This window comes from Impatiens glandulifera, chromosome 8 (genome assembly GCF_907164915.1).
Source record: "Impatiens glandulifera chromosome 8, dImpGla2.1, whole genome shotgun sequence".
NCBI classification, from domain to species: domain Eukaryota; kingdom Viridiplantae; phylum Streptophyta; class Magnoliopsida; order Ericales; family Balsaminaceae; genus Impatiens; species Impatiens glandulifera.
The window spans coordinates 9,478,758-9,493,048 of NC_061869.1; the positions used below are offsets into that span (position 1 = coordinate 9,478,758).

General features: G+C 28.9%; 3 protein-coding genes across 3 annotated transcripts; all 3 read left to right on the plus strand.

The window, feature by feature from the left end:
- The first annotated feature begins 201 nt into the window (after positions 1 to 201).
- LOC124911241 (DNA excision repair protein ERCC-1) lies at positions 202 to 2,301 on the plus strand. The gene is made up of 9 exons (XM_047451696.1): positions 202 to 536; positions 602 to 710; positions 800 to 906; positions 993 to 1,092; positions 1,184 to 1,260; positions 1,348 to 1,447; positions 1,551 to 1,622; positions 1,706 to 1,774; positions 1,922 to 2,301. The coding sequence occupies exons 1-9, from the start codon at positions 280 to 282 to the stop codon at positions 2,192 to 2,194; spliced, it is 1,164 nt and encodes a 387-aa protein (XP_047307652.1). The 5' UTR covers positions 202 to 279; the 3' UTR covers positions 2,195 to 2,301.
- A 2,782-nt stretch (positions 2,302 to 5,083) lies between these two features.
- Positions 5,084 to 6,810, plus strand: LOC124911240 (CBL-interacting serine/threonine-protein kinase 12-like). The gene has a single exon (XM_047451695.1). The coding sequence runs from the start codon at positions 5,170 to 5,172 to the stop codon at positions 6,640 to 6,642; it is 1,473 nt and encodes a 490-aa protein (XP_047307651.1). The 5' UTR covers positions 5,084 to 5,169; the 3' UTR covers positions 6,643 to 6,810.
- A 3,434-nt stretch (positions 6,811 to 10,244) lies between these two features.
- LOC124911242 (trihelix transcription factor ASIL1-like) lies at positions 10,245 to 12,418 on the plus strand. The gene is made up of 2 exons (XM_047451697.1): positions 10,245 to 11,214; positions 12,174 to 12,418. The coding sequence occupies exons 1-2, from the start codon at positions 10,485 to 10,487 to the stop codon at positions 12,182 to 12,184; spliced, it is 741 nt and encodes a 246-aa protein (XP_047307653.1). The 5' UTR covers positions 10,245 to 10,484; the 3' UTR covers positions 12,185 to 12,418.
- The last annotated feature ends 1,873 nt before the right edge of the window (positions 12,419 to 14,291 follow it).

Below are 14,291 nucleotides of genomic sequence, written 5' to 3' on the forward strand. Positions count from 1 at the left end.
TACCTGTTATACAATTCATTTACGCACTTTACGCTACGCGTCACGAACTATATCATTAACGTCAATAATATGGACATTTCACAATTTCGCCTCTTATCGATATCATTTTATAAAAAATTTCCTTTAAAATGATGTCTAATAATAATAAAACATTTTGTTCTTACTCAATGATAAATAAAGTCATCGTTCAAACTTCAAACCCTAAAACTAAAACCTGCAAATTATAAGATTCAGACCAGAACCCAAATTCCAAACAAGGTCTAGGGTTCAAACTCATTCATGGCGGACGAAGATGAGGATTATTCCAGACGTAATAGCGAGAATGAGAAGAACAAATCGGAGTTTATCATAAGGATACCTTCCTATCAAGAGGTCTTCCAGACTTCTCAATCTCGACCCCAATCTGATTCGCTCTTCAATCCTTCTCCTTCGTTTTCTCAAGCCTTCAATTTCATAAAACAATCTGAATTTTACACTCCTCCTCCTCCTCCGTCGTCCACTCTCCACCCGCAGACTGACATTGGTTCCGACTCCAGGTTTGATAGATTTGTGTTGATTATTAGTTGAATCTCGTAACTTAACGTTTTGTTTTGTTGTTTAGAGATGTTGGTAAACCTAATTTTCCGTCTTCTTCATCTGTTGGACCGAGTTCATCTTCGTTCTCACAATCTGTTCAAAATCGAAATGCAATTCTCGTTAATAATCGGCAGGTCAGTTTGTAAATTGCACATCATTCATTCATCAGAAGTAGTGAAACTATTGATATCAAAGTAATTCTAGTTCAATTTCTGTTTACCAGAAGGGAAATCCTTTGTTGAAATACATAAGGAATGTAAGGTGGGCATTTGCTGATGATGTTGTTTGTGATTATATGTTGGGTCAAAATGCATGTGCCCTTTATCTCAGGTTTCTACTTTTTCCAATTAGAATTCTGCTTGAGCATGTTATGGAAACGAAACGAAACTCAGATCAATTATGATTTGTTGGTGCAGTCTTCGTTATCATTTGCTTCATCCCGATTATCTCTATTTTCGAATAAGGGAATTGCAGAAGAATTTCAGGCTACGTGTTGTTTTATGTCATGTAGATGTCGTAAGCTTTCTTTTGCCCATAGAAATTTCTATATTTCTTAGCGGAAAATTATCTTCTCCAATCGATTATCTGGTTTTTTGTTGAAATTTAGGAGGATGTACTTAAACCATTACTTGAAGTCACGAAAACAGCATTACTTCATGATTGTACACTTCTCTGTGGCTGGAGGTATTAATATCTTAAATAAAAAACATATCTTTAAAAGCATTTGTTACATTGATTGAACAACCGCATTAAGTTATTATTTGCTCCTAGTTTGGAAGAGTGTGGTAGATATCTTGAGACGATTAAAGTGTATGAGAACAAACCGGCAGACTTAATTCAAGGTCAAACAGATACAGATTACTTATCGCGGGTTTGTATCCTTTTTTACCTATCATTGATAGACTTTTGAGTAACACAACAACTGCAAACGCTTTCCAAAATTGATTTTTTTTTTCTTTCTCTTTTATACACAGCTAAACCATGCTCTCACAGGAGTCCGACATGTTAACAAGACTGATGTTGTTACCCTTGGTTCTACATTTGGAGTAAGTCTACATGAGATTGAAGTGGTTAGTTTAATGAATCTTGTTTTTGTCACTTTTGGGTCCTTAAATTATATTAGTTTCAGTCTTTGTCGCATGTTATGGATGCATCTATGGAAGATCTAGCTCGTTGCCCTGGCATAGGAGAGCGTAAGGTATATAATTGTGTTCTTAAACTTCAAAGGATGCAGTATATTATTCACTCTGCAATCTTGGGCCTTTTTTTTTTATCTAGTGTTATTTCAATAATCAAATAACCCGAGGACAGAAACATAAAGTATGAATGTTTTGATGAATGACAGGTAAAACGATTATACGATACTTTCCATGAACCATTCAAGCATTCCGTTCCCAGGCACAATATTGTTGCAGAAGATTCAACACGGAGCAGTGCTGGTGAGTCATGTTTGGTGAGTCAGGATCGTAAAGAAGGAGAAGTCGAAGAAACAAAAAAAGGAAGCAAAAATAAGAAGGAAGAAAGACTAAAACCAGCAGAAGGAAGTGTTAAATCTGCTCTTTCTGCTGCATTTGCAAAATATTCAGCCAAGAAAACAACACAACAAAAAGGGGATTAATTAGAGTTATTAGTGGAATGGTAGTTAAAAATGTTATTTAGTAGATATGTATGTGTTATTGTGTTATAGGGAAAATCAAATTATTTTCTAAATCATAATTTTCACCTCCATCTCTTAGACAATTTTATTAATAAATTAATATCACTTTTCAAATTTCTTTTGGCAGTTACTTTAATTATTTTTTATTAAAAAAATATATTTTCCAAATTTTTACTTTTTTGATATTTTAATTAAATAATATATTATATAATAAATTTAAATATATTTTTAGTATGTAATTATAAATATAAATTAAAAATAATAGTGTATAAATTCTTTATGTGTTATTATATTTATATTTTAGTATATATATTTAAAATTATTTATTAATTTATAATTTTAGAAAACATTATATTAATAAATCACATATATATATATTAGATAATGTTTTTAAATTGTAATAAATATTTTTTAAATTATATAATATATTTAAATTTGTTACATAATATATAATTTAATTAAAATATAAAAAATTAAGAAAATATTACTTCTTTTAATAATAAAAATGGAAGAAAAATAGTAAATAATATTATTAGTTAACAAAAAAAATTGACTACCTTATTATTTACTCATATTTAAAAAAATATAAATTAAATTGAAAAATACTAATATATTTAAATATCAATAATAAAAAAATTATAATCACTTTAATTAAAAATGAAAAATTAAAAAAAATATATATTTAAAATAAAATAATAATTACACTTATAATTTATACCCTATATCAAAATAAAAATTTCCAATTTATGCATAATCTAATTTATATTTTATATATACAATGAAAACTATTAGCTGAATAGTAAAATGGAAGAACTCATGTTTTATTTTTTTTTATTAATTATTTAAAATTAATTTAAATTATAAATTTATTTTATTTTTCTAGTTAAGAAACTTGTAGAAGTTAATTTTGGTTGAATAATTAGGTATTTCCATGCCTACATCCCCTTCTTATTTGTACCGACCATCATGTTGACTTTGTGCCTTATCTAACGGATCACGTTTCTCCACCGACCTTCAAATCTCTACCGTCAGATCATTCAGAATAAAAATTATCAGACGCCACGTCATCATGCATGAAAGTGCAGCTGGCTACATACGATCACTCTCCTTATTCACCACACACGTGTTAAGACTTTTTTTACAACTATCACACGTGCCACAGTATTAATTAGTATATGAAATAAGTTAGATAAAAATAATTATTATCTACACCTATATTATTTAGATTTTTATTTTGTGGTCATTTTTTTATATAATAAAATTAGTAAAATAAGGTTATTATTCATTTCTTCAATTAATTAGGTTGAAAATTTGATTGACTATTCTATTTTATGGATATATCAATTTAATTCAAACCACACAAATATTCAATTTATCCACTATAAAATCAAATATAAAATTATAAAATAATAATATAATATGATAGAATATATGATCCATTCAAATTAATTGATTAATTTTTGTCTTCCAGAATTTTGAGAGTCAAAATGAATATTCACGGATATTCACGGTCAAATTCTACGGATAATATGTATATAAAAAAATGTTGTATTATAGTAAGTTGTTGTCAGTGTATCATGGACATGTTAAATCGACAACTCACTTATTTTTGCATTATCGAGAAATTGTTAGTATATTAAGTTTTTTATAGAGTAATACTAGGATTCATTAGATTATGTCATAATCTTTGATAGTTGTTGAAAAGTTTGAATTGAAACCGTTAATATTGATAACTTACATATTTTGGTTACCATCTCAATTACTTTATAATAGACTATCTCGTTAGAAAGAAATCGTCGAACATTCAATTAGCGTAGTCGTCTAATACTAATCATTCATAAAAACTAGTATTACGACGCTTTCTAATATTCGTTTCGAAAAATCGGTGAAGTCCGTCGAATAGTTAATCGTTCTTCTCGAGTATTTATGAGTTCGATAACTTATTTGGTATTTTGGTTATATTCTATTTTTATTCTTTTCTATTTAAACGATTTTTATAATTTTTAAGGAAATAATCAACATTAGACACTCAAAATATATAATTATATGTGAGTCAAATAATTTTATAAATATATTAATTTGATTTTTACATCTTTATTTAATAAAAAATTGCTATTATTTGATATTTAATTTGAATTATTAATTGTTTATTTGAAACATGTATAATATGAATGACTGGGATGTATATGTATAATCTATATTCAAATAATTATCAAACTTATTGTTTGGATGTTAGTGTCTTAATATAATATAATCAACATAATGCATGATCGTTTTGTACATTAAATTAAACTATATAGACTAAATTAAGTTGCTTAGCAAATAAGAATTCATATATTAAGTCAAACCATACACTTTAATTACTTTAATAACTCTAATTGCTTAAAATATAATAATTCCAAACTATATAAAATAATAAATGAAAATATGAATATAAATGACTAGATGAAATAACCCTAATAATGGGAGAAATGATACGCATAATAAAAATTGAGTAAACGATCCTTCCTAGTTTTTGAATAAAAAATTACTCTTCAATTCGTTGAGTGTGTCGTCGCGAGACCCGACCATTATCGCGACGAATTAGAATTCGTCGCGTGATACAAAGAGATATTTTCGTTGTAACACGGGGAAATGAATTTCCACCCAAATGAATTTTTTATTGGGCGTGGATCATTTCTCCAAATAAAGACTTTATTAGGTCATTTCATCAAATTTTCCAATATAAAGGCGTTAACTTTTCCGTTACTATCTTCCCCTGCTCTTATAAAACCCAGAATTTGGATTCTTCTTTCTTATTAATGGCAGTGTACACTTGCTGCCGCCATTGATACACATATCTAGAAAACTCCAATGAAAGAGACTCTCAACCGTCACACCGCCAAGCTTCTGATTTAGGTTTTCATCGCTTCTGATTTAGGTTTTCATCAACGAAAATGGCGAATAACAACGTACCAAAGACGATGATGAAGAAGGAAACATCTCAAGGATTACTCCTCGGTCGATACGAGATCGGCAAACTTCTCGGCCATGGAACCTTTTCCAAAGTTTACTATGCTAAAAACGTAATCAACAACGAAAGTGTCGCTATTAAAGTAATCGACAAAGAAATGATCCTCAAATCCGGTTTAATCGCTCATATCAAACGCGAGATCTCAATTCTCCGTCTCGTACGTCATCCAAACATTGTTCAATTATTCGAAGTTATGGCAACAAAAACTAAGATTTACTTTGTAATGGAGTATGTTAAAGGCGGTGAACTTTTCAAAAAAGTAGCTAAAGGTAGATTGAAGGAAGATGTTGCTCGTAAGTATTTCCAGCAGTTGATTTCCGCAGTTGGGTTCTGTCATAATCGCGGCGTTTATCATCGCGATCTGAAACCGGAGAATCTTCTTCTCGATGAGGAAGGCGATTTGAAGGTATCTGATTTCGGTTTAAGCTGTGTTTCTGATCAGAATAGACAGGATGGATTGTTTCATACGTTTTGTGGTACTCCGGCTTATGTTGCACCGGAAGTTCTTGCTAGAAAAGGATATGATCCTGCTAAGGTAGATATTTGGTCTTGTGGGGTTGTTTTGTTTGTTCTTATGGCTGGTTATTTACCTTTTCATGATATGAATATTATGGTCATGTATAAGAAGATTTACAGAGGGGAATTTCGTTGCCCTAGATGGTTTTCACCTGAATTAACTCGATTTCTTAGGAGATTACTTGATATAAACCCTGTAACTAGAATCACAATTCCGGAGATTATGAACAATAAGTGGTTCAAGAAAGGATTCAAGCATATCAAATTCTATATAGAAGATGATAAATTGTGTAATGTTAATGAAGGTGAGTCTGAATCATTATCTGATCAATCGGTTTCAGAATCAGATACTGAAATGGAACCAAGGAGAAGGGTTGGCAATTTGCCAAGGCCGGCAAGCTTGAACGCGTTTGATCTTATATCTTTCTCCCCTGGTTTTGATTTGTCTGGATTGTTCGAGGAAGGTGGAGGGGAAGGGGAGAGGTTTATATCTGGCGCACCGGTTGCTAAGATTATATCGAAATTGGAAGAGATTGCGAAGGTGGTGAGTTTTGCAGTTAGAACAAAGGATTGTAGAGTGAGTTTGGAAGGGTCTAGACAAGGAAGGAAAGGGAATGGTCCATTGACAATTGCTGCTGAGATATTTGAGTTAACGCCTGAATTGAGAGTTGTGGAGGTGAAGAAGAAAGGAGGAGATAAAGGAGAGTATGATGATTTCTGTAATAGAGAATTGAAGCCTGGTTTGCTTAACCTTAAGGATGATCATGAAGAACATGAATTGAATTCTTCTTCTATTCGTCATGTCTATTCTTCTCCAAATTTCCGGGTTTTGGATGATGATGATGATGATGATGGAGGATCATCCCATTTGATAATCTGATGTTGAGTAAAGATCAAAAAAAGGTAACCCACATACAATAATTTAGCTTTGGCCTTTGTGTATAGTATAGTGTAACTTTGTACCAGATAGTTTATGTTCTTGGAGAATGTTTGCATATGTACCCATTCATGTTGTAAGATGTTTAAATGCTAAATGATCATTGCTTGAGCTGTTTCTCCATTCTGGGCTGTTCTTGGATCTATTGTTTGATTTAGGTTTTGATTAATGAAAATCATGGGGATCTATTGTTTGATTTAGGTTTTGATTAATGAAAATAATGTATTTGGGGTTAAAAATACAATCGTATAAAACCACTTTCTTCTCAAATGATAAAGATCTCGGGTTCGATTCCCAACTTGAGTTCCTTTCTCAAATCATACAGATCGTTGGTTGGAATTCGGTTCGATTCCAACTAAGGTTCTCTTCTCAAATGATATAGATTACGAGTTCGATTCCCAACTAGGGTTTTCTTCTAAAATTAGGGTTCGATTCGTTGGCTCGATTCTCAAATAGGGTTCAATTCTCAAATTATTTTCAAACAGATTAATAAAATTTAATAATGATTGCTTAGATATTTTATTTAAGTAAATAACATACTTTATATTATATAATAAAATAATACTAATTTGGTGAAAAACGAACAAATTTGTGACTTGTTGCTAGAGTTGGGTAGTGATAGTAGGCCCTGCTTATGTTTGTTTGGATGATTAGGTATTTAGAAATGGAGAAGATTTTATATTTGATTTTTTTTTAAGAAAATTAAGTTCATTTATTAATTAATTTATTTTTCTAATAATCATAATCTTTACTTAATTTAATTTTTTTTAGTGGAAATTTAACTTTTAATTTCATGAAAAATACTTTTACATTTCTATACTTTTGTCTTTGTTTTTATAAATAAATTGTTTTTTTTTAAAACAAAACTTATTTAATAAAAAATGTTTATTATCTTAGGCCTTGTTTTTATTCAGGTTTTTCAACCCAATAAAATCAATTATCACATCATTCACTCTTTCATTCATTAAATCAATTAATTCATTAACCAAAATACTAAAATATCTTTTATTTTAAATTATTATTTATTTTATTTATATATATATATGAATACCTTTTTAGGTCTTTTTACCAAAAAAATATTATTATTTTCTCAAAATCATCATCCATAATCATTATTTTTTTTCTCTAAGTTATTTAAATAACTAAAACGAACCAGACCTTAGTTAAATGATCAAAGTGATGAAACTACTTTTTTTTTTTTTTTTTTTATATATAATATTTTAAAATTGTCTAAAATTATGAATATTTTAATCCATCAATTATTTGAATGATAGTGGATAAATTTAAATAAATAATACCAAAGAGAAAAAAGACAAGATAAATCCAAGAAAATATCTTGTTGGAGAGGGATATTTATTTGTTATACTTAATTATTAATAAGAGCTGGTTTTTTTGGGTTATTTAATTTTTTAATTTATTTAAAAAAAGAATTTTGAAAAGATTGTTATTTTTTTTTATATTTTAAAAGCATTACTATATAATAATAATTTATTTTAAAAAAATAGAAGATATTTTAATATTATAGATAATAAATTAAATGACATAATTAATTAGAAGATGAATAAAAATTATAATTAAATTTTAAAAAATAAACAAACCGAATTAGGCTAATATATAATCTTGAGAGGGATTATTTTATTTATTTTTTAAAACTAAGTTTATCTAATTAATATCATGACTCTAAGATCATAACTCCACCACAATTTAACAATGCTAAAATTGAACCTAATAAATTAAATTATTAGACAATATTTTTCTATTTTAATCTACATTTATCTATTATGTTACATTGCAAGAGATTATTAAATTATTCTCATGACCACTAATTTGGGAGGTGTAACTTTTTAAAAGTGAATTTCAAGATTATAAAATATTCAACAAATTCCTCCTCCATTAGGTTTGGTTCTTTTTTTTTTCTTCCAAAAAGGCATGTCTTATTCATGATTGTGATTATTGCTTCACATCACTTTCATCAACTTTATTTCACAAGTTGCAGGTGTGATGATTTGTGGCCCTATTTCCATTGTCATGATTTGTGGCCCTAATTCCATCACAATCCAACATTGACCACTACTAACCACACTAATACATATATACAATTTTAACTATCATTCACATTATAGTATTTTTTTTTATTGCTTTTCAGATATAAATTATGCTCTTTTAACACAAGTGAAAAAATTTATTTAAAGGATCAAAAATCATGATTAATTTAAAGTGAAGGTAATGGTCAAATTCATAGGCATTCTATTCTCATTGAGAGTTATCTAAATAATACATTGAGCTATTTCAATAAAATTTGTTCAAAATGAAAATATGAAAAATTGAAACATTTGTTCAAATTAAAAAAAATATATTAATATATAATGAAAAATATATTTTTAAATGAAATATAAAATATTTAAATATTTAATTAATGTAATTAATTAAAGAATAAATAAAAAGTAATACGTATTTAATTAACGAAATTCTCATCTCGCTTATAACCGTCGCCTTAGATGAGAATCATACATTTTCTTTCAATAAAAAATTGAGGAACAACTAAAACTAAATTTATGTATTATCAATTTTGTGCAAATTTTTTTTTATCGAAAATGATAAACTCATCGAGTGGGGCAGCGGAAATAAGGGCACGAATCAGATATGGCCTACCATGTTGCTCCATGTCCCATTCAATTTTTTTTTTCTGAAATATTCAACGGAACTCGAAATGTGACCATTTTAATTTTTCTCTTTTCTACCCATACGACATTCCACGTTTGAATTCCTGAATTTACTTTCTTTACCATTTCAATGAGTTTATCAAATTTTTTTTTCTTTAAACTTTTAAAACAATATTATTAATATAATTTTGAGAATTGTGTTACTTAAAAATATGATGTACAATTAGCCATGAGGCCCAAGACAATTTGTATAGTTTATCCGTCGGGTAAACTAGGAACCACAATTTTAAGGTTAAAAAATATGAAACAAAATTTGGTTAAAAAAGTAGGGACCCAATTTTATTTTTTTTAGAAGTACAAAAAATTCTTGTTTTTGTATAAGGTGAAAAATCTATATATTCTATTTTTATACATTTAAAAAAAGATTTTTATTAATATTATCATATATTTTTATTTTTATATAGTTTTTTTTTTAATCAAAATTTTACAAGAAGAAAAAAGAAGATTAAACAACTTGCCTCTTTAGAGGATTGAGTGAGTCCTATATACATTAATTAAATAGTAATTAAATACATAAAACTCTCTCTCTTTGAAGTGTAGCCATCCAAATTAGCCGTTTTTTTTAAAGATAAGACTTAAGTTAAATATTTTTATAAAAAATGAAATTATAAGTTATTTTACTCAAATATTTTTAAATTTTAATAATTTTTTAATTTCTTTTTTTAATGAAATGATAATTAAAAAGGAAAGAAATGTGACTAAAGAAAATAAAAAAACCTCAATTTGTTGTGTAAATATGGTAATAAAACTTCTCCTTCCCCATTTTAGGTTTAACTTTTACCCATTCCGTTCTGTTCCTTCCGATTCTCCAAACACGGCTAATCGGAGATAAACAAAAAGAAAAAACAAAATAAAATAAATAATAAAGTCATCGATTCCCACTCGCGTGATCGTCGTTTGATACACGCGCTCGCCGGTCTTCTCTTTTCTTTCACCGTATTTACAACGCATCATGACCCTCCTTCACGTTTCTTCTGTTGACAACCGGCGTATCATCTTCATCGCCGTTCCTTTTTATCTATCTTTCCTTATTCCCTTCAAACCCATTTTCTCTTCCTTCCCATGGCTCTGCCTCCGCCGGCGCGTCACCTTCCTTTCCGGGAAGATTGCTGGAGCGAAGAAGCTACATCGACGTTGGTCGACACCTGGGGCCGTCGTTTCCTAGAGCTTAATCGTGGAAATCTACGTCAAAAAGACTGGCAAGAAGTCGCAAATATGGTCAATTCTCTCCACGGCCATACCAAAAAGACTCGTCGTACAGATGTTCAATGTAAGAATCGGATCGATACTCTTAAGAAGAAATATAAAGCCGAGAAAGCTAGGGTTTCCGCATCTAACGGCGTTGTTTCAAGTTCTTGGTCATTCTTTTCCACCCTTGATTCTTTAATTGGATCCACCGTTGCTAATAAGAAGACTACTACCCATCGTCCAGTTTCACCTCTAGCGGCTGTTCCTTTGCGTGCGGTTGTGATTCCTCAGAAGAGGCCTTCTTCTGCCCTTGAAGATTCATACTTTCGGAAGAATTATGAAGAATCGGATGATGGGTCTGAGGATTTAGGATCTAGCGATCGAAGCAATGATGGTGATGGTGATGGGATGAGGTGTATGGCTAAGGCGATTGTAAGGTTTGGGGAGATTTATGAGAGGATTGAGAAAGAGAAACAAAGACAGATGATTGAATTAGAGAAACAGAGGATGCAGTTGATGAAGGATTTAGAATTTGAGAGAATGCAGGTTTTCATGGATATCCAAGTTAAGCTTGAGAAAGTCAAACAGCAATCCAAACGCTCTGGTGTGTTTCTTTCATATGGAATGAATAGTACTTGCTATTTATACTAGATCTCTCTAGTTTAGTGCTGCTTGCTGCCTTCTGCTTATTACCTTGATTACCCTGTTCTTGGATTACCATGATTTTCAAAAAAGGAAGCTTTGGCAAAGACAAGTGTGTTTTGATTCTTGAATATATATAACTCTTTACAGTTTAGTTGATTCTTACTATTTGAAGGGTGATAAAACACAAACATGTTTCCTAGTTCATGTGAAATTGGGTGAAGAGTTGGACTTTTTATAATCAACTTAACTTCTGGTTCATACCCATTTCTTTAATCTCCTCTCAATTGTTCATACCATAGTATTGTTTTTGCCTTTAATTCTTGGGTATTAGAGATACAGTATTGGGTTTACAAGTCTGTTTGGTTTGTAGGGGAATGAAAAGATTGTAATGATTGAAATTACATTGCTTTGTGGTGTATTTGGAGAAAGTCAAACAGCAATCCAAACGCTCTGGTGTGTTTCTTTCATATGGAATGAATAGTACTTGCTATTTATACTAGATCTCTCTAGTTTAGTGCTGCTTGCTGCCTTCTGCTTATTACCTTGATTACCCTGTTCTTGGATTACCATGATTTTCAAAAAAGAAGAAAGCTTTGGCAAAGACAAGTGTGTTTTGATTCTTGATAACTCTTTACAATTCTTACTATTTGAAGGGTGACAAAACACAAACATGTTTCCTAGTTCATGTGAAATTGGGTGAAGAGTTGGACTTTTTATAATCAACATAACTTCTGTTTCATACCCATTTCTTTAATCTCCTCTCAATTGTTCATATCAACTTAACTTGTGGTAATGTTTTTGCCTTTAGTTCTTGTAGGGGAATGAAAAGATTGTAATGATTGAAATTACATTGCTTTGTTGGTGTATTTGGAGTTAGTTGTCTGAAACTGTTTGTTTTTGTGCATGTTGTTTTGGTAGATAATTTGTAGCTAGCTTGGCAAGATGAAGATAGAATCAACAACTGAAGAAGATTGATCAACTCTTTTGGTAGATAGATAAATAGATGTTATTATTACCCATTTTGATCTTTTTAACTTAGATATATCTATTATTATTACTATGAAACTTAAAAGTTTTAGTTCTAGATTAGACATGACTGTATTTTGTTGTATATAACTACTCTACATTTCCATTTTTATTGAATAGGCATTTTTAAATTTATTAATGTTATGATCATATTTAAATTGATTGATTAACACGGTTAGAAATTCCCATTAAGAATGTCATAAATTCATTGTTCTAAATTTTAAAAAAGAAAATAATAATAATCCCATTTTCAACTTATCAGGTCATTGGCAAGAGTTTTTTAACTCAATGGTTTGATGTGGAGTTATTTTTTATTTTCATTTTTTTTTAATATTTAAAATTTTAATATTTTTATTTTAAATTTTATTAAAAGAAATAAGAATATTTTTATTAATGAATTAAATAATTAAAAATAAATAAAATATATGTGATGAAAATTTTAATTAGAGGTGTCTTATATTATACATTGCATTGCAAAATTATTTAATTTAATTTTGTTATGGTTCTAACTAATTTGGTAATAAAAAAATATGGAATCATGAATTATTTTGATTATGATTTCATGGCAATAGTCAATATATATAAATAAATATTATTTGAAAACAAATATCTTTTAAGTCTAATTATAAAAATAATAATTATACATTATAAAGTCTAGAATATTTATTTTACTATTTTGTTGGATTATTTTTATCACTTATTTTTATTGAATACATTTATTTTATAATTATTATAAAATGTATTATTAATTATCTTTTTATAAAAATATATTTAAATTATTGTGTCATATTACAAACATAATAGAAATTATTTTTTTTATATTAAACTTTAATAGAAAGATTAATTGTTTATAAAATATATTATAAAGTTAATTTTCAATACATTGATAAAAAAAATATTGATTTTTACTCTTATTTGAATTTTTATAATCATGATCGAAATAAACTTTTTATAATAATATCATTTCTTATTACCATTTTTAACAATATAATAATAATTGAACATAGTCTTATATATATATATATATATTTAATTTAATTTATATATATATATATATTTAATTTTAATTTGAATGAGTAAAAGTAGAAAATTTTAATAATAAAATAAATAAACATTTATATTCTATAATAATAAAATAATTAAACATACATAATAATTATATGCATGTGTAATTATTTTATTATTATAAGATATGTCCACTCATTTATTAATTAGATAGTTCTCAATCTCTAAATATATATATATATATATATATATATATATATATATATATATATATATATATATATATATATAAACCTAAATCAAGTTTCTACTTTCTTACATTCACTTTATTTCAATGACAAGACATCAAATTTTTCATATTCTTAATAAAGTTTGGAGAATTATTAATACACCAACAAAATGGAGATACAACACATAATCCACTGCGGTGAGATGGCACGAGCAACTTACGACAAGAATCGGAGGAAACTGCAAGCATGCCATGGACGAGCTCTTCTTTCGAGTCAGCCTTCACAAAGGCCGAACCAAGAAGAAGTACATCTATGTCTCCACATGTACTTGACCATTCGAAAAGGACACAAAATGGATGGGTTATGCCGCGGTCTCCACAGATGAACACCAACTCATCTTAAAGAAGGGACATCGTCCTTTCATGGAGAGGATCACACAATGCCTTAGAATGGATGGACGATTTAGAGTTTTGCCTCAAACCCGCACCTTTAATATTTGGCAAAAATATTGAGCATTATGAAAAATTCAAGGTTCAATATTACAAGACTAATGAACAAGTACGATGACGAAGAAATTAGTGTGACCGTTACTGGACACAGCCTAGGAGCAGCATTAAAACCATTAAATGAAATCGATATTACCCAAAACATCTCCAACCGACCATACACACTCGTAACCGCCTTTGATTTCGCAAGTCCACGTGTCAGAGACTTAGCCTTCGCAGCCACCGCCACCGCCCTCCCCAATCTTCGAATCCTACGAATTGAGAATCGC

Excerpts from the sequence above, each read along its gene's own strand:
- LOC124911242 (XM_047451697.1), top strand. The coding sequence starts at position 10,485 with ATGGCTCTGCCTCCGCCGGCGCGTCACCTTCCTTTCCGGGAAGATTGC.
- LOC124911240 (XM_047451695.1), top strand. The coding sequence starts at position 5,170 with ATGGCGAATAACAACGTACCAAAGACGATGATGAAGAAGGAAACATCT.
- LOC124911241 (XM_047451696.1), top strand. The coding sequence starts at position 280 with ATGGCGGACGAAGATGAGGATTATTCCAGACGTAATAGCGAGAATGAG. Across the intron at positions 711-799 it reads TTCTCGTTAATAATCGGCAG|AAGGGAAATCCTTTGTTGAA; the intron begins GTCAGTTTGTAA and ends TCTGTTTACCAG. Across the intron at positions 1,261-1,347 it reads ACACTTCTCTGTGGCTGGAG|TTTGGAAGAGTGTGGTAGAT; the intron begins GTATTAATATCT and ends ATTTGCTCCTAG.